The 19,407-nt window shown below is 38.1% G+C and overlaps 3 protein-coding genes across 3 annotated transcripts; all 3 read left to right on the top strand.

Moving 5' to 3' along the window:
- The first annotated feature begins 1,468 nt into the window (after positions 1 to 1,468).
- Positions 1,469 to 11,136, top strand: LOC126372226 (uncharacterized). The gene is made up of 15 exons (XM_050017894.1): positions 1,469 to 1,516; positions 1,934 to 2,078; positions 2,711 to 3,001; positions 3,588 to 3,710; positions 4,791 to 4,942; positions 5,115 to 5,147; positions 5,261 to 5,348; positions 5,525 to 5,686; positions 5,892 to 6,042; positions 6,449 to 6,665; positions 8,791 to 8,850; positions 9,088 to 9,214; positions 9,534 to 9,673; positions 10,017 to 10,129; positions 10,876 to 11,136. The coding sequence occupies exons 1-15, from the start codon at positions 1,469 to 1,471 to the stop codon at positions 10,988 to 10,990; spliced, it is 1,965 nt and encodes a 654-aa protein (XP_049873851.1). The 3' UTR covers positions 10,991 to 11,136.
- Positions 11,137 to 11,515: 379 nt separating this feature from the next.
- Positions 11,516 to 14,172, top strand: LOC126372254 (NADH dehydrogenase [ubiquinone] 1 alpha subcomplex subunit 6). The gene is made up of 3 exons (XM_050017949.1): positions 11,516 to 11,727; positions 12,095 to 12,210; positions 13,971 to 14,172. Exons 1-3 carry the CDS (start codon positions 11,595 to 11,597, stop codon positions 14,097 to 14,099), a joined length of 378 nt encoding a protein of 125 aa, XP_049873906.1. The 5' UTR covers positions 11,516 to 11,594; the 3' UTR covers positions 14,100 to 14,172.
- Positions 14,173 to 14,316: 144 nt separating this feature from the next.
- LOC126372260 (NADH dehydrogenase [ubiquinone] 1 alpha subcomplex subunit 6-like) lies at positions 14,317 to 18,262 on the top strand. Its single transcript, XM_050017955.1, has 3 exons — positions 14,317 to 15,155; positions 16,233 to 16,348; positions 17,481 to 18,262. The coding sequence occupies exons 1-3, from the start codon at positions 15,026 to 15,028 to the stop codon at positions 17,610 to 17,612; spliced, it is 378 nt and encodes a 125-aa protein (XP_049873912.1). The 5' UTR covers positions 14,317 to 15,025; the 3' UTR covers positions 17,613 to 18,262.
- Positions 18,263 to 19,407: the final 1,145 nt, after the last annotated feature.

Below are 19,407 nucleotides of genomic sequence, written 5' to 3'. Positions count from 1 at the left end.
TTTTACTGAATCACCTTCAGAGACAGCAGAAGCTTACCATATGCATCTACCTACCCCAATAGGAAATAAGTGTGTCCTAGAACCATAATGATTATGGGACAACCAGTTTAGTATGGTAATTTTCCAGTAGTTGGGCAGTACAGACAGAGGGTATAATAATGTTAAGCCCATAAATATTATAATCCTAAATAGAGTGAGCAGAGACATAAGTCATCAGACAATAGGTAACTTACAGACAGTCTTAGTACTGCTATGTAAGATAGATATTGAGACTATGTTTCAAACCTACCATATCCTCGTAAGGCCCGAATTTCCAGACACAATAGTTAAACAATGGGATTTGGATTTTAAAAGGACTTTGGGCCTTACGACCATATAATAAATGGTCAGATACCGGATTTAGAAAAATACATACACATAAATATACTTTCAAACATTTTAATTTTCAACCAACATCATTTATATGAGAGACATAATGGCGGATGTATCGTAATGAATCCAGGCAAAATGTATAACTTATTTATGAAAAAATCGTACCTAAACTGTACTATTCAGTACCTACTACTACTATACTAGTACTTATGCTTTAAAAATTCGTACTTCCTTTCGAGGAAAGTTATAAGACATTCCGGGTACATCTGGCATCTTGATTCTCATTCATTTATACAGCCATCCGTAAGGTTTAGGTAGGAGATATAAGAGCTCTGTTGGATCGGCCTTATTTAACACATGTTTGAAGATTTGCCGCCCCACCTAGACACGCCACAGGAGCCGCACGCGCCGACGTGATGCGGCACGTCTAAGTGCACGTTTTTTGTGTCTGGTTTTGGTCTCGGTCTTACGAGGTGGCATTAAGTACTTAGCCGAAATCATGATAGTAAGCCTGTGCCGGACCGGATGTTCTTATTAACTTAAAAGTAAATTGAAGTGTAAAATTGTGAAAAAAGTAGACTCGTTGATGTCTTTTGTTTTGTATGAAATAAAAAAAAACTGTTTCAGGTTTTTTAAGACCAAACCTTGCTCTGCGCAGCCTGAAAAAGCGAAGCTCTAGAAAGCACCTAATTTATAACGCAAATTTTTCAAACAAGTTGGAAACAATATTCAATACTGTCTTCACCCACGTGTCCATTAACTCCCCCCATCTCTGCTTGACCCCAGATCAGAATATGTATCTATGAATAATCTTAGTCCATTGATGTAGGTAGATACCCCAGACGATTTCTGGTAGGCCGTAAGCACGTACATTATACCAAGTGAGGTAGGTACTTCCCCCTATTCAAACTTCATGGCCTTTTAATCATTCTGGCAAGCCACTTTCTATATTTAAATTAAAAAAGATGCTGATTATTCCTTTTAAATAAACATCAGTCAAAATTCTAAGTTCCTTTTGATAACATCAAAATTTTAAGTTTTTCACATATTTTTTGGTTCAATTTTAAAATTATTGTGACAAATTAATAAAACAATCATGGGGAAGTTTAAAATGCCCAAGGCGGAAGACTTTTTAAAAAGAAAGGTAACTAGGTAGCGTGTTATTTGACTCTGATGATGATGATGAAGTAGGTACTCCTTCAACACCACTCTGACAAATTAGCTTAGAATGGGGCGAGCGAGTGGTCTAGTGGTAAGCGCGTTAGGCTCCCGATCTGAAGGTCCGGGTTCGGTTCCCGATGGGGACATTGTCGAAATCACTTTGTGAGACTATCCTTTGTTTGGTAAGGACTTTGCAGGATTGAATCACCTGACTGTCCGAAGAAGTAAGATGATTCCGTGCTTCGCAGAGCACGTTAAGCCGTTGGTCCCGGCCATTAGCCGTAAAAACACCTCCACCTAACCACCCCAGCACCACCACCACCTAAGCATAGAATCTCAAGTAACAGATACCTATTTAGTCCGTATGTAAATCTGTACCTCATGGGTTACCTTTTTCCAGCGAATTCATGGCCCAAAAAAGGATCCAGTATGGGTTTATTTAGAGCGAGAAATGATGCAGAACATAGACAAGAAACCATACAACACTAAAGTTGGTACATGGCTGAAGTTCTTGAGAGACCTTCGGCATTACTTCTACAAAGAAAGTAAGTAAGGGATTTCAAACTTTGTATTGGAGAATACACACTCCATGATTGAATGAAATTTCAGAAGAAAGAAAACAAAATCTGTATCTACCAGCATCATGAGTGATTTTAAATTCTCTCAAGTTTGTAAGTTTCTCCACAATACTTATGATGTGTCGTTGTCTAGGTATAAGAGGAGCTCGGTGGCGCAGCGGTAAACGCTCTCGGTCTGCGATTGTTGAAGTTAAGCAACTTTCGCAAAGTTTTCATCTCCAGCTCCTCCGTGCTTCGGAAGGCACGTTAAGCCGTTGGTCCCGGCTGCATTAGCAGTCGTTAATAACCACTAATCCGCACTGGGCCCGCGTGGTGGTTTAAGGCCCGATCTCCCTATCCATCCATAGGGAAGGCCCGTGCCCCAGCAGTGGGGACGTTAATGGGCTGGTGATGATGGTGATGATGTCGTTGTCTATATTTAATTTACGATCTACACTTACAATAAACTTGAAAGCGACTTCAAATTCAGTCATTTAAAATCTGGGGGAATGAGCGCATTCCGTTCACTTTATTCTTCAAGTGGTGATAGGATCACAAATGGATCCTAGAAATCAACGTAATGTAGAGTTTATTAGGTAACCAATCTATCTGACCTTCAGATAAACGGAAGTACAGACGTCTAGAAAGGGAAGCTGGTCCGCCATGGTACTATGAGATGTCGAACGATCAAAGGAAGGTTTTAAATAATCTACGACACGCCATTCACGAGGATTTGATACAAGGGTTGCCCGTCCGCGTACGCCAGTCGCTACTTGATATCGGAGTTACAATCAGATTTCCAAAGGATCTACTCATGAAGTCTATGGAAAATTCTATTGAGGATCCAGGAGTGTTCATTTGGAATCTCTTCACTGCTTATTATAAAGTTCCTCCAAGCACACTTTTACCAAGTAAGTCATATTATCTAGGTACTTACTGCAGTCTTATTGTTTTGAATTTATATTAAATTAAGTACCTACCTACACCAACCTGCATTGGAGCAGCTCCAAAGCCCATGTTGACTGAAAGGAAGCCTGTGCCCAGCAGTAGGACGTGTACGGTTGTTTATGTACCTACCTACCTTCTGAAATTAGCCGCACACGTTCTTACACTAGGTACAGTCATCAGCAATATAATGTACCCACTTTAGGACTCTGTCGCACTAACATATTTGACATAATAGTGAGACTTAAAGTTCAATTTGTCAAAAAAGTTAATGTGACATGGTACCAAATTGTATACATATTAATGCTCGTGACCGTACATAAAGCGACGTGGAAAAATAATGTTTTTTATACACAGATCCGGGAAAGCCAAAGCGCAAAAGAATCTGGCGTTCCCCTTTCTGGCACTGTGTGTATTAATCATTAGCTTAATACACACCGCACACACAGCACGTAGCTTGGCACACAGGCTAATATAGTTCCCTCAGAATATAAGGTAGTGCTTAATGCACACAGTGCCGGAAAGTAAAATGAAGATATTCCTTTTCCTTAGAGTACAACGTCAATTCAATGTTACTGATGTCGTCTCTCGTGTTTATTGATCTGGAAGACTGCATCAAAGAAATGGAGAAAGTCACGGAACGCCAAAACCGACCGCCGAAGCCAAAAAAGAAACGTACCTAACTATATTAATTTTGCCTATTTGTTGGTAGTTTTTTCATTCGTCATCTTACGATGGATGTGACATTTCATCTTACATCTGACTATCTATTGGGTAATCTATAAGTAGTCGTGAGCTTATGTTATGTAGTTTGACCACAATCTCATCTGAAGGTAAATCCTTAGGGTAGCTTAAGAGGGTACCGCTTACCAGCAAATGCCTGTTCACTCTAGTTTTGAATCGGATAGGCAAGGAGAAAGCAGTGGTGCAAAGTAGTTACCTACTATGAAGTCCGCCCAGCAATGCGTAGGTACAGCAGGGCATTAGTACAACAACCTAGCCCTCTCTTCCCTAACAACTTCTTCAGACACGAATTTCGTCGCTTCTCAGCAAAACTTTGTCTGGAGTTTATACTTTCTTAGTCTCTTCTTCTATCGTGTGGGTTATGATTACCAACCTCATCAACCCTGGCGTTAGGGTTATTACGTATTGAGCCGTCAAATGCGACTTACAGGACTCATGCGACTACGTATTTACATCAGCAAGTAGTAACCGGGGCCAATGACTTAACGTCGCTTTCGAAGCACGGATCAGCCTATAATGTCCTAACTAAACTGATTTTTGTGATAAGGCCCCACCGGGATTCGAACCCAGGACCTCCGGATCATGAGCCTAACACCCAACCACTGGACTACGGGGCCGTTTGTCGTACTTATGTAAAGGCTCCTACACACAATGCCCTGCCGCCATTCTTGCCACCGGGAAAGCCAAAGATTCTCTCGCCGATATAAACCAGCAGCCATTGTCGCGAGTCGAGAGTTGTCCGAGTCTTCAGGACACTGGCCGTACCTACCTACCTCTATAACATTGTACATAAACGCAGGCACATCGTAGCTTCCATGTATAAGCTTCAGCCCTCGCAGAATGGCAACCGCGCCGCGCGGGACGCGAATTCTATCAAGGGCTTCGACCAATAGACGCAGCGAATACTATCTACGTAGATAAACGTCGTTCGGCGACGTCGCGGCGCGGTTAGCGTGTAGACCCTGTAGCTACCGTGATTCTCTTACCATGATTGTTCATATTTTGTTTTAGCACCTCCAAAGTACTTTGAACCGAACGTAAAGTTTGGAGAGTACCTACAAAAGATGTACGTGCCTTGCTACAGCAACCACCCTCTGAATCCGAGGAAAGGACCCAGGAAACCCATGCCCTTGAAGAATAAAATTAGTCTCAGGAGCGAGGAAGTAAGTGGGTTTTGAATTTAAAATTATTTAAGTACTAACAGGAAATATACGATTAACGTCTTAGTACAAGTAAGTACTTAAATCTAGTATACCTACTTACCTACCTATCTAAGTACCTATATTTTTAGATCGGATAAATTATAAATATACTTAAATACTTTTTACTTTTCAGAGCTACGAGAATCTTCGATTAAACCTGGATTTTGTAAGTAAAATGTTGATTATCTCATTATACGTATTTTTTTAACCTGTCTGTTGTATGTGTAGCATCCGCATTATTCGTTTATTTGTCTTAACTTTTATCTACTCTTTCTTTAGATAGAACGACGGAAAGAAAAGAATAAGATGGAGCAGCAAACAGAAAGAGTTTGTCATTATAAATTTTGGGAACCTCCTACTACTTTACGTAAGTACTTACTTACTTATACATATAACATGTTCCGGGACAGAGCGTCAAGACAAATTGATACATTATTTTTCATGCATAATGTTCTGTCTCTAAGTTTACGGACGGAATATGGGGTTTGGCAGAAAGACTGACATCTTTAAATTGTCTTCAAATAAACAAAAACATATTCACAGGTAACACGGATCCCAAAATGGCTGCTTATGTTTTGGCGCTAAAAATGTTCAAGAAAAAGGCAAAGCCGCGATATTTGAAACAGAAACCACCGTTCGACAATCTGCAGTGTCATATCGGAAATGTATCGTATTCCGGAGGGACGCCTCGTTTCATATTGAACAGTAAGTCATTTGTACTGTTCGTGATATATAACAAGTAATAAGTAGATTACCTACCTACATTTTGAAAGACCACCAGTCTAAAATACGAGTTGAATGGTCGTATTAACATGTGCGATATGAATGCAAGATAATGACAAAATTTAATCCTGATGTGTCAATAAGTCTATCAATATTTTTTTATAATACCTAATTATCTGCATTATAGACTATTGCACGATGGCTACCGGCTACATACCGCTGAACGGTGGAGTCGTGAAATATGGAAATGAATACGTCACACACATTCTCGGATATTGGAAATATCCCAGGGATCAAGACGATAGATGTGACTCTGAGTGCGACTGCTTGACGAAATGGTAGGCCGTATTATTGGTTAACTATACCCTTACTCCACCTCTGAAACCACTGCCCTATTTTTCGCTAAAAAATAGCATAGGGGAATGCTACACCGACAAGAGCGTGGCTCTTAAATTAGTAATGACACGCTTATTCAGCATTTGTCATCTTCAATGTGACTTCCTATGGGTATACCCTTCAGAGTTCATCTCTTCGTATCAATTACATACGTAGATTACATACTCAGCCATAACACCTTGCGAATGACGTAAATTCAAAAATATTACATTGACTTTCAACAAATTTATCCATGATAATTACGTTGAATAAATTATTCTGATTCTGGTAAGTATATTGTTTTAGTTTTAGATCACTCAGCTAATTTCTACCATTCATAAATAATATTGTAAAAAATATATTTTCTAGGGAAGGCAAAGTTTTTGATTACTTGAAAGATTCCAAGTGTAAATGTGGTCATAACTACGATTTGTACAACGAAGGCAAGTCAAAAGATAGGTATTTCTATCCCCCGAAGAGGTGTGCTCCGTTTTGGCTTGACCAGGCAAAAATTTACCAATTGGACCCCATGGAGGATTTTATAAAAGACACCGTGCGAGATGCTTTGGCATCAACTGCACCAACGGTATGTATCTATATAGTTATATACATACATGTATAGGCAAATTAATTGTTTATATACAATAATTAATTGTCAAATCGTGAATTATAAAAGTCAATTACTGAATATAATCAACAATAAAAAATAGGGTTTAGTAGACAAGGGACTCATTCGCAAATGGACCTGCATTAGTTTTTGGGCTCTTTCCTAAAATGTCCTATTCGTAAAATACCCAATTCGTAAAATACCCTATTCCCGAAATTCTAAACATTATTTGAGGATGTTAGTATAATCCATAGTTAAAATGTTAAGGAGATTATTGGTTCTTAAAAAATCACAAAATATCAAAATATGAAAAAGGACTAACAATCAACAAAACATATTCGTTTTCTCTTTTTCAGCAATAATGAATGAAATAGCATCACATTAATTATTATTATTTTAAATCACTTAAATTATTGTATCTACGGGTGTATTACATTATTTAAGAATGGGTCCTTTTAAGAATAAGTCCCGAGTTGTACCGGTTGGAAACGTGCCCATGACACTAGCCACGTTACCGCGTTTGATAGGTTTGAGCAACTTTTGCATCTGGTAGAACCCGGAGCGATCATATCACTCTAATCCAACGACCTATCTACCTAATGAAGGCAAAGCCTCCCCCCAACAACCCAACGAAGAATAATTAATAGTATGTATGGCAAAGATGTTGCAAGCGTTTTTTTTTTTTTGACGTGACTTATTGTAGATTTGCCGCAGATGGCATTAACTACTTGGCCGGACAAATGGGGAGCGCTGAAGGCTCTCACCCGGTACAACGTTTAAGACAACAGGCCTGAGGGTGGCCAGTTGGGCGCGAACCTCGGCTCAGGGCGTCGTCTGAGAGGAAAAATATTTGAAAGAATTAATCGACCCTAGTGGGTCGATAGCGATAAGCGCTAAATGAGGGAAATCGTCGACCACGCCGGCGGGGTCGGTATCGGGGACCTGAAGTGTTTGGTGTCGCGAGCTGATTGGCTGCCTCTATGGCTAGAGTAATCGGGTCGTCGGGATCGTATATTACGTCCTTCGGACGCCGATACTTTTCAGTACCGTCCCTAAGCGGAATGTACTCGGAAGCCGCAACTACCAGGGGATTTGGGTGGTGCGGAGCAGAATCGAAAAAACGTTTGGAAGCTAATTTGAGCCATTGGGCAATGGTTGGCAGACCTAGGTCAATGTGCAGATTTTCATTGCGAAGGAACCACGGAGCTCCCGTGGCTTTCCGCATGAAACGATTTTGTATTACCTGTAGACGGTGAATTTGAGAGGGACTCGCGTGAGCGAAAACTACCCCTGCATAGGTCATGATCGGACGGATGCAAGTCGTGTAGATTTTCACCTTATTCCTAAGGGACAATTTACTTCGCTTGTTAAGGAGACGATCGCGCACACGTTTGATATGGGCCTTGAAAGTAAGACGTCTATCTAAGACTACGCCGAGATATTTGACTTGCTCCTCCCAAGGGATCGGCTTGCCAAACATCGTGATGACTTTAAGTTGACGGCGTGACTGTGGCGTGTTATAATAGCCCTTTGAAAAGTACACCGCTGCACTTTTCTCCGGGTTTACCTCGATTCTCCATTTGCGAAACCACTTGCCCAAGGCATTGGCCGCGCGTTGGAGGATTCCGGTCATCATAACTCGACCACGGCACGAAGAATAGATGGCTGTATCATCCGCAAATAAAGCTAATTCAGTATTAGGGGATTTGGGAATGTCACTAGTATATAATGAAAATAGTAAAGGGGAGAGGACGGAGCCTTGTGGGACTCCGGCATGTATCGGGTGCGATGACGAGAGCGTCCCCTCCACGCGGTAGCGAAAGGTTCGATTTGAGAGGAAGTCTCGTATGATGTGCACGAGACGGTCTGGCACTCCCAGTGAATAAAGCTTGTAGATCAAGCCGTTGTGTTGCAAGAGCTGGCAAAGGAATTCCTATAACGACGTTTATTTTTTAGTACGGTGTAATCTTTTGTGGGGAAATAGGCGTTAGTTTATGTATGCAATTATTAAATAATACTTCGTAGGAAAGTAGTGAACCGACATTGTACTAACCTACTCTTTCTGTCTTAAAACACTCTACTCTCCTTATAAATTGCTTTTTAGACGATCGTTTCGAAGCCCTCTGTATCACTGACAGGACTGAAACCAAGGGAGCTTGTGGCTGTAAGTAAATACAACATTTTTCAAGACCATAAATTCAATGATTCCTTTAACTTTTGACTTTTACCATAACAACATAGTTTATGAAAAGTAATATCATGTCTAAAAGTCGTGATATACTTACTACACGAGTATTTACCTATTGTTTGGATTTTCTGGTACACTTCTCGAAAGGTTCCTGATTGCACCCCGGATCATGTCCCTCAGAAGAATTGTTAAATTAACGATTATATTTCGCAGGCTTTGTTAGCGGATATCGCCAATACAGAGCTAATAATACCGCATATGCCAAAAGCCTGTGACTTGAAAAACCTACAAGAGTGGGCCAGAAAACGCATCAAAGGAGAAATTTCTCCAAAGAGTCACAGTAAGTCCGAATTCTAACAGTACGTCCTTGATTAAATGCTTTCCTAGCAAAGCGTGTAAAAATATACACATAATTTTATTTACATCTTCAGATCCTCAGATTCATTACTTATACATATAAATAACATACATACATCCGTTACTTATATACTTAATGGTAAACTTTACGACAAAAGTCCAACCCTAGGACGTATAAGGAGCTTTCTGGATTTCATAGAAAAGAAATATTTTGTAGTTCTAGGAATATGTGAATAATACGTATAATTTACAAACATACTTACATACATATTTAATTTGCCAATTACTTACTTGTTTCTCAGAACAACTGATTCTACAGTCACAACGCAGGTGGATGGACCTTAAACACATGGACTTTAGAGCTAGGGCTTACATGATACCATTTACTCTTAAGGAGCTTGATAAATTGAAATTCAACCATAAGAAAACGATAGATAAAGTGGTAAGTTTACTTTAATCAACTGAATTGTCGTCGCTATCTGAGAGAAAACATCGCGCGACAAGCGTGCAGCTACGCGCTTATGCGGGCTTCATAGTAATGCTACGCGACCCTTAGCCCTTAATTATTCACTGCGTTCATCTCAAGCACTTTTCTTGTCATGTGGTCTGTTGGTCGACGCATGACATGACCATGATACGATGACCCCAAACCACCTTATTCAAGTTTCCGCCTTATCTGTTCTGTGATTATATTATCAAAGAAAAAATGCTGACTGCGCATACGACGCGGCTCCGAACTAGTGTACGAACATGAGTGAATTTCAAATATTTATTTATTATTTCAGTCCAATAAACTCCTTGAGAGCTTCCAAACAAGGAATAAGTTAAAGCAGGTGGAACAAGCTCGCTTGTGGTGGTCTACAATGCATGCGGACGCGTACCCTAGCAAAGCATTTGTGTAAGTAGTTTACTATTTTTTGAGGTCTCATTATTAGCCCCCAATGATAAATTCGATGTCAGTCTAATCATTCCAACGGGGCGGAATCGCTTAGTCCGAAGCTCACCTCCAAAGTCTTGAACATGACGAAAAACAGCTTGCCTATCGGTAATTTATAGGATGCGGCGATAGGATACGGTGTTTGCAGGAATTACATGAACCAACCATTCCAACTAAGGACAACCAGACGTCGTCGGCAGGCACTTCATCTTTATGTTGTGGATGTACAAATATCAGCACCAAACGCATGTCCTCTTCTAGTTTAATGCGAATAACGATGGACTGAAAAAAGTTGCCGCAATCTGGGTTTTCAAAGCATTACAATCTTACAGTTTTCGCTAATAGGCATTCTCTACGTGAGCGTGTTTCATCTTATGCTACATCATCACTTTCATGACATTACCATCAGGTGAGATTGCGGTCAAACAAAACAGCGTGGCATAATATAAGAAGCATACAATCCCTTAGGTACAGTCATGAGCAATATCATGTACCCACTTAGAACTCTGTCGCACTATCATATTTTACATTTAATAAGACTTAAGGTTTAATTTGTCAAAAAAGTTAATGTGACATGGTTACAAAGTGTATACATATTAGTACTCGTGACCGTATCCCCTATGACTGAAAATACCTACCTACAGAACCCGGAAGTGGGAAATCGACAGAGATGATTTGCCCACCTAAAATGTTTCTCTCTGTTTCAGGGATGTGTTCTTCTCGTACTTGCCCGGAAGACTAAAAGACACTTACGTAATTAACCCATACTCGCCTTTCATCAAAACTGGGAGAGGAGGCAAAACATGTCCTCTCTCAACATAGGGGTTCCCCATCAAAAACAAGAAATATGAAGTAAACGTACTAAGTTAAGTTGTAATTGAAGTGAAAGTGAAATATTATACTATAAAACTAAAAAAAAATTGTAACGTTTTTGGTCATTAAAATTGAGTCTTGAGTCGAAGTCTCGCGTAAACAAAGTTGTGGATTTGATAACGTTTAGGTATTAGTCGAATTTGCGTTGATTTATTATTAGGTATTATAAAGTTTGTAGTTTACGATTGTTATCTTAGAAAACGTCAACGTTAATTAGTGAATATAAGAAAACTGTTATAATAAATACAATTTTTTTTAATGAGTATTTTTTTTCATACACTAGTCTACTTTTCAAGCGCATAATCATGCAGACGTTACATTTATGCACATCATCAAAGTAGGGCCGATGATCATCACCTTCAATACTGTTTTTGCATTTTTGCGACGTTGTCCAATCAAAACGTCCAACGTGGCTGTATAAATGATTTGCTTGACAATAAACAAGAAAAAAAAAACAATTTTTGACAGCTTACTGTCACTGTCAACCTGATTCTTGTCAACAAAAATATCTTACGAAATACGAAATCTCGTAAATAATTAAATTTTTATTAATATGTCTGCAGCAAGACAAGCAATCCAAGTTGGCACCAAAAATGTTAGGCCAGTTTTATCAACGAATCCTACAGAAGCCCGTAGGAGGGTGCTCAACCTTTACAAGGCTTGGTATCGTCAAATTCCGTACATAGGTTAGTATGCTGTTATGTCATCGAATTTACTGCGAATATTCGCAAATATAATATGAATATTTAAATGATTGTGTTGTAGATTAAGTAAAAGTAAGTACCACCACAGAAAGGCTACATAATATTTGCTCCCGATCTTCACGAAATAAACTTGGCTGTCAAGTCTTTAATAAATATGAAATTCAGGTCTTATCTCTCAAGTAAAAAAATAGTATATTTCATTAGAAATTTAGTATACAAGACAAGGGTCATTGAATTCACTGTTCTGGCAGTAAAATTAACTTGAAATACAATAAGAAGGAAATGGTACAATAAATAAATTCATAAAGATTGTACTCAAGTTTTACTAAGGCAAATCTTCTGATTTCAGTGAAGGATTTTGACATTCCAAAATCAGAAGACAATTGCCGGGCAAAACTGAAGGAGCTTTTCATGGCTAATAAGGGTGTGACCGACATCCGTGTTATTGATATGCTGGTCATCAAGGTAAATATACTTTTAGCTACATATTAAAATAATAATTACTTGTTACAGCTACCAGTCTATTTATGAGAATCTCGCAAATTCTTACCTCTCATAGCAATTCAAAAAGGCATTAATATTTTCTCTCACTCTTGTTAGTGTTATTCATGTTAGATGTACATCAGACCACTACCTTTACCTGCATATTTATTCTAGGTTTGAAAGAAATAAGATTTAATATTGCCTCTTTATGTGTAATAAGCCATACCCATCTGGTTGATATATAGTATATAGGCTGTTTATCTTTATGTTTTATGTACATGAAATAAATATAAAAATCAGCAGATACATAGCGCCAACTGAGAACATTGTATGTAATGAAAAAATCTTTTATAACCAAGGCAAATTTATGTGCCAATAATAACACTGGAAAACAGCATGTTTGTTGCATGAGATTTTTTACATGAATCTGAATAGTTTTTCCACGCTGATTTTAAAAATATACACAGTTTTTATATAGCAGCTTTAGTTTTGGAGTTATGAAGTGACTGGGTTTTTCATTGAAAATGCATATTATAAGTGTTTAAAAAAATATTAAATATATTTAAACTGAATAAAATTTCCTTTTTTTGGATTTTCTAGCATGAGATGTATTACGAGTACTATTTTGAATGCTCCAACAATAATCAGCCATCATATTTTCATTCCAGTGCCCCTGATATCTCTCTTCCATAGTGAGAATATCCTGGTGAAAGCGCTCTCCTTGTTATTCGCTTAGGTCACCGAGATTTTCAGGAAAATAGTCTAGATGGCTATGAAGGTATTGAAGCTTAATGCTCATGTTGCATCCAAGCCGCTGGAAGTGTTTCAGCAACTGTTCAACGTGTTGAATCTAGCCGTCAGACTTCCTATTGCCGAAAAAATTCCTCACTACCCAAACAAACTCCTCCCATGAACATTTCTCGAAAGCTGTCATCTCTCTGATCAGATCGTTTAGATTATCTTGATTTAGTGGTCGGGGACTACCGAAACAATCAAAATCACTGTCACTACCACTGTCGTCGTTTTTGGTTGGTCCACCACACTAGTCTGGATTTTCCGAAGATGTACATGGCTGCTCTGGTGTTGAATTGTCACTAATACTCAAGACTGGTCTTATGGCAGATTTTAAGTTTGGATACAACCACTTAGCGCATTTTTTATGGTTTATTCCTATGATTTTCGTAACACAGAAATAACAGTCGTCATGATGGTTGGATGGTTCGCGCCAAATCATAGGAGTTTTGTATTTAAAAGTGGGCCTTTTTTTGTTTGCCCATAGTCGCAAAGACTCAACACAATTTTTACATACGAAACTTGGTATCCAGGGTTTAGTATTTGTCGGCAACGGGAACCCAAAGTAGTCCAAGTACGCTTTTTTAACAAAGTTCGACACATTCAATCGGAATTTTTTGAAGATATATTCTCCACAAATAACCCAAAAACATTCAGGATTATTTAAACACGTTCTTCTTGAGGAAGACATAATGAAAATTATACATAAACAAGTTAAGTTACACCGCTATTGATAGAAACTAACGACAACTCATGTAAATTAAAGAGGGTACCTGTATCTCAATAACTAGAGCTGCTACAAACAATCTGAGGCTAGATTTGAAATCAGCGTACCTAAATTAGTAAACAACAGTTGAAAAACTTCATGCAACAAAAAAAAGTTTTATTTTGTAACTCTGTGTAATATTTATAATATTTTTATCAGTAATATTATTACATATCCTTTTCAGGGTCAAATGGAGCTGGAAGAATCAGTAAAGATGTGGAAGCAAAAAGGCCACATCATGACATACTTCAAACCTACTATTGAGCCCAAACCCCAAGATTTTCTCTCCAAATTCTTCAACTCAAACGAATAATTTAGTTTTCTTAATTTGTATATAGCAAATTCAATATTTAAGCTCCAAATAAAATAGAGATTTCTGTTTAAAATTATAGTTTTAATGCACATGCATATTATTGCTAGAAAGAGAAGCTATACAACATAATCCTCCTTAGGTGGGTGGCGACATTTATAATTTATAATTATAAAAGCTATTCATGCAGAATCAGGCTTGCATTCAAATTTACAAAACCCAGACATACTGCTGAAATAGGCTGTTACTTTTTACTAAACATCAAAACACAAAATTACTATGGAATTTGTATGAAAAAGCACACTGTGACATCATAGAAAAACGTGATAAAATGTCGAACTTATTATTACGTTAGTCTTGATTAAAATTCGTAAATAAGTTAAATACGAAAAAGAAAATGTTTTTCGTTAGTTTTAGATGTCTTTGTTTATAAATTCAGAATTTCATAATTTATCTTGAACCTAGTTGAATGAGGATAAAAACTAAAACCGCAAACCTAGGTGGCAGCACCGTTGACTGTTCCTAAATTTTGATAGTGCTCCATACTGTCCAGTTAAAATTCATGATGCTATAAAAGGTGGAGCAATGGAGAAAAAAAAACAACCTTTTTTCTATTCTGTACCTAGTCATATATCATGTTGTCTATCTCAATCTCAGATCTCAATAGTAATATATTATAATGGGTGCACTACTCTGATAAAAATGACCTCTAAATAAAAACTTTTTAATACCTCCTTCAGGTAACAAGTGAAGTTTCACTGGCATAGATCAATTTGAAGTGACTAACTATATTTTGACGTAAAATTTTGTACAATAATCAAAGAGAACATAAAAATACACTGTTTTAACAATAACATAACTAATAATTCTATATATAAATACAAGAATATAGTATTTCTGTAAAGTTTGAATTTAAAAAGTTTCCCAAGATGAGTTGCAGGGGCACTATAAAGTCCGGAACTATGATGGTGAAACCAATGCTCTCACTTAACAGGTGTGAAGCACATACCAGGGTGCTGGGCTTGTACAGGGCTTTCTATCGATACATACCGTACATATGTAAGTGATCTGTAGTCTTCTATCGTGTGGGCTGTGAGGTGGAGTACCAACCTCATCAACCCTGGTGTCAGCGTAACTATTGAGCCGCTAAAGGCCCCTTACATGGCTCATATAACGACCACTTACATCGGTAAGTAGTAACCGGGACCAACGGCTTAACGTGCCTTCTGAAGCACGGGTCACAACTTTCGGACAATCAGGTGACCAGCATGTAATGTCCTAACCAAACTACATATGTAACCACAAAATATTTTTTAGTGACCACAAAATATTTTTTGTGATATGTCCCCACCGGGAATCGAACCCGGGATCTCCGGATCGTGAGCCCAGCGCTCAACCACTGGACCACGGAGGTCGTAATGACAGCCGTATTCTACTCTTCCTTCACTGGTCTTGGCCTCAGCCGCGCATTTTGATGTTTTAAGTTGACATTTACGTGCTCGACTTCAGGACTTTCACTGGAATCGGGCATATCACACTGCCAACATAATAATACGAAAATAATGACGTTTAGCGATAAGTACCTGAGAATTGATACCGATTTTGAGCTGAGTTCAAGGAACACTTTGACGTTATCTTAACTTAGGACGGAGTCCAGGAAGGTTGGGTTAACATCTTAGTACTATAAGTAGTATCTGGGGTGGGGGGGGGTTAAATGGCCACATCAAAGCAATTCATCTAAGAAAGTAATATTGCAATTTGACATTTGCGCATATAAAAGGAAGTGCGCAATGCAAACAAATGTCAAATAGCAATATTGCTTTCTTATATGAATTGCTTCGATGTGGCTATTTTAACCCCTCTGATCAATTACTACCGAAGTTCATTTTCACGCCTTATTCCGTTGGATTAGGACAAGTAAACGAGGGAAACCTGGGACTGCAGGATAGACCGCATATAGGTATACGCGACCTACTCGTATGTTACTATACGTTATGTAAACTAGTTTATCGTAGTTCTGGATTCAGGAATTTAGCCTCCCCAATCATGCTGCCGCATAATCGGCATTCAAAACCGGTATTTTTTTCCAGAATAACAAATTACAGGTTCTTAAATTGAGTTTATTATTTTCTGCAGTAAAATACTTTGATATACCGAAAAACCAGAATGACGTTCGAGAGAAAATAAAGGAGCTGTTCAAAAAAAACGCTCACGTGGAGGACATTCGAATAATCGATACGTTGGTCATAAAGGTAAGCTGCTAAACATCGTTTCCAAACTAATACAGAACGTCACTTTTTTGATTCGCAAACTTTTGTCTTGCCTACTATACGCCAACAACTGTGTTTTATAAAAATGACGTAGTACACTGATCTAATACGAAAGTTCATTTTGTACTAGCGAGTCTTAACGGCCTCTGTGGTCCAGTGGTTGAGCGTTAGGCTCACGATCGGGAGGTCCCGGGTTCAAATCCCAGTGGGGACATATCACAAAAATCACTTTGTGATCCCTAGTTTCTTTAGGGCATTACAGGCTGATCACCTGATTGTCCGAAAGTAAGATGATCCGTGCTTCGGAAGGCACGTTAAGCCGTACTGATGTAAGTGAGTAATCGTTACATGAGCAATGTCAGGGGCCTTTAGCGGCTCAATAACAACCCTGACACTAGGGTTGCCGAGGTTGGTAATCCACCTCACAACCCACACGATAGAAGAAGCGAGTCTTAAAAAAAAGTCGAATTGAGAATCTCCTCCTTTTTGAAGTCGGTAAAAACGGCCTATACTATGCAGCATTAAACTCACTAATGGTTGATATTTTTCTTCGTAACGATCTGGGTTTTGTGTTAGTGTTTTCTATGCAAATATTTACTATAGTCATACATAGTTACACAATACTTACAATACAAGAAATAAACATAAAATTGCTATTCAAAATTCTAGATTAAGTAAATTAAATTCATCTTTTTTGGGGTTATGTATACGTTTTTACAATAAAATACCAGATAATATTTTAAATTTGTCAGAAAATTAATTTAAAGCTCACGTGAAGCTTACTTTATGTAAAAAAGCTTATTATAAGATTAATGAGTACCTAAATGATAAAAATGTCTGGTATTGAATGTGTTCCTCTAGTTATTAAATAACTTGTAATGTATATCCTCATTGGTTTTTAAAAGATGTGTTGCTGTTGCAGTTTCTTGTCATTTCTTCTCCTCAGCCATAACACCTTGCGAAATGACGTAAATTCAAAAATGTTACATTGACCTTCAACAAGTTTATCCATGATAATTACGTTGAATAAATGATTCTGATTTCTGATTTCTGATAGGTATCTTCTCCCTACATATTTATATTTTCAATATTTTTTTATACAATTTGCCATCAGGGCTACATGGAGCTAAAGGAAATAACCCATCAGTGGCAGCAAAAAGGGCACATCATGGCAAATTGGTGTCCTTCCCAAGATCCCGTGCCAAGAGACTTCATTGGGAAGTTCCTACAGGGAATTGAGAGATAAAAATACGTAACTTACTTACATTCTAATTCTTCACTTCAAAATTTCTTGTACGAAATGCGAATTCTATTTTTTATTTTTATTATTTCTTAGCTAGTTAGACCACGATGTAATAGCTAATGCAAAGGCTTTAAATCATTTTATATATTTGTCGCTTCATCTGTCCCGTACCTATCTGCTTATATTTTTTGTTATTTTTTTATAATTACTTACGTTTTTAGTAGTACTACGTATACGTATACTACGTACTACGTATTACTTACGTTTTTTTAATAGAAGCAATTCAAATGCGATGACTATATAGAGCGCAACCACGCAACCACAACAATAAATAACAATATGCGCATTCTGAGTTAACTTGTCAAAGTTTGAAATAAAGTAGGTAGGTAGGTACAATCTAATGAAAATAAATAACAAATTCAAAATTTATTGATCACATTCATTCCACATCACACGCCTTCCAAAGGCTTAATTATAACTAACATGCTCTTGAAACTTGCAATTGTGAGTTACCTAAAAAGGTTAATACCTAAATAGGTACTTTATGTATAAATATACACGATTTTTGTATTGTATTGTAACAGGTATACAAATAAGAAGTAAGTAATTCACATTTGCAACGTCTTTTACATAATATTACAATATAATAAATACACTTCTCATCAAAAAAATCGAAACACTTCCGTTTTCATTGTTTCTGTCCGAATTTAACACAAAAAAGAATTCATACGATGAAAAAAAATACATAAATGTATAGCTGGCAGTTTGGCCATTACAGTAATAAGCGAAAATTCTAAATTCAAAATTAGAATTTCATTTGTTTATCTTATAAACGAAATGAATCACTGTTTTGAGACAAATGTGTGTTTAGGGTTGGAGTACATTTAGCGTTTAAAAACTAAAAATTGGCGCCTATCCTTAAACTTTTTGTTTTTTATTTCAATACTGTGACTTTGGGACGTCTGAAAAAAGGTTTTTTTTCTAAAACGTATGGATACTTCGCCCACAGAAGCCGCCCAAGTTGTGGCATTGCTGGATTCTGGCCTTAGTCAGCGTGTTGTGGCTGCAAGACTGCATCTAAGCCTGTCATCTGTTCATAGAGTCTATAAACGTTATCGGGAGACTGGTTTGTTCACGCGCCGTTCAGGATCTGGCAGGAATCGGGTCACTTCTGAGCGAGATGATCGATTTATTGTAACAACTTCTTTAAGAAATCGACGCCTTAACGCTTTTCAACTGCAGCAGCGGCTTCGTGTTGTACGAAGGGTGGCTGTAAGTGACTCTACAATTAGAAGAAGGTTGAAGGATCGTGGACTGGTACCGCATAAGCCAGCAAATGGGCCGAAATTAACTGCAGACCATCGAAGAGCGCGCCTTAACTTTGCACGTGAGCACCTAAATTGGTCATACCTACAGAACCGCCACCATAGCTGACCTTTTCTTCAATGCAGCATTGTGCATAGCGTTCTCCGTCTCTTCTGTAGACCTTGTTCCTTCCGTCGTTACCATACAGCATAATTTTACACTCATCAGAAAAGAGAACTTTGCTCCACTGTAGGTATGACCAATTTAGGTGCTCACGTGCAAAGTTAAGGCGCGCTCTTCGATGGTCTGCAGTTAATTTCGGCCCATTTGCTGGCTTATGCGGTACCAGTCCACGATCCTTCAACCTTCTTCTAATTGTAGAGTCACTTACAGCCACCCTTCGTACAACACGAAGCCGCTGCTGCAGTTGAAAAGCGTTAAGGCGTCGATTTCTTAAAGAAGTTGTTACAATAAATCGATCATCTCGCTCAGA

This window comes from Pectinophora gossypiella, chromosome 13, assembly GCF_024362695.1.
Source record: "Pectinophora gossypiella chromosome 13, ilPecGoss1.1, whole genome shotgun sequence".
Taxonomy (NCBI): domain Eukaryota; kingdom Metazoa; phylum Arthropoda; class Insecta; order Lepidoptera; family Gelechiidae; genus Pectinophora; species Pectinophora gossypiella.
The sequence above is the reverse complement of the archived record's forward strand: the minus strand, read 5'-3'. Positions and strand labels throughout refer to the sequence as shown.

What these genes read in the sequence shown, in the direction of transcription:
- LOC126372226 (XM_050017894.1), top strand. Translation starts at nt 1,469, where the DNA reads ATGGGGAAGTTTAAAATGCCCAAGGCGGAAGACTTTTTAAAAAGAAAG. An exon ending in TCCAAGCACACTTTTACCAA is followed by an intron (nt 3,002 to 3,587) that starts GTAAGTCATATT and finishes CCTTTTCCTTAG; the next exon opens with AGTACAACGTCAATTCAATG. An exon ending in GGAACCTCCTACTACTTTAC is followed by an intron (nt 5,349 to 5,524) that starts GTAAGTACTTAC and finishes ACATATTCACAG; the next exon opens with GTAACACGGATCCCAAAATG.
- LOC126372254 (XM_050017949.1), top strand. Translation starts at nt 11,595, where the DNA reads ATGTCTGCAGCAAGACAAGCAATCCAAGTTGGCACCAAAAATGTTAGG. An exon ending in TCGTCAAATTCCGTACATAG is followed by an intron (nt 11,728 to 12,094) that starts GTTAGTATGCTG and finishes TTCTGATTTCAG; the next exon opens with TGAAGGATTTTGACATTCCA. An exon ending in TTGATATGCTGGTCATCAAG is followed by an intron (nt 12,211 to 13,970) that starts GTAAATATACTT and finishes TATCCTTTTCAG; the next exon opens with GGTCAAATGGAGCTGGAAGA.
- LOC126372260 (XM_050017955.1), top strand. Translation starts at nt 15,026, where the DNA reads ATGAGTTGCAGGGGCACTATAAAGTCCGGAACTATGATGGTGAAACCA. An exon ending in TCGATACATACCGTACATAT is followed by an intron (nt 15,156 to 16,232) that starts GTAAGTGATCTG and finishes TATTTTCTGCAG; the next exon opens with TAAAATACTTTGATATACCG. An exon ending in TCGATACGTTGGTCATAAAG is followed by an intron (nt 16,349 to 17,480) that starts GTAAGCTGCTAA and finishes ATTTGCCATCAG; the next exon opens with GGCTACATGGAGCTAAAGGA.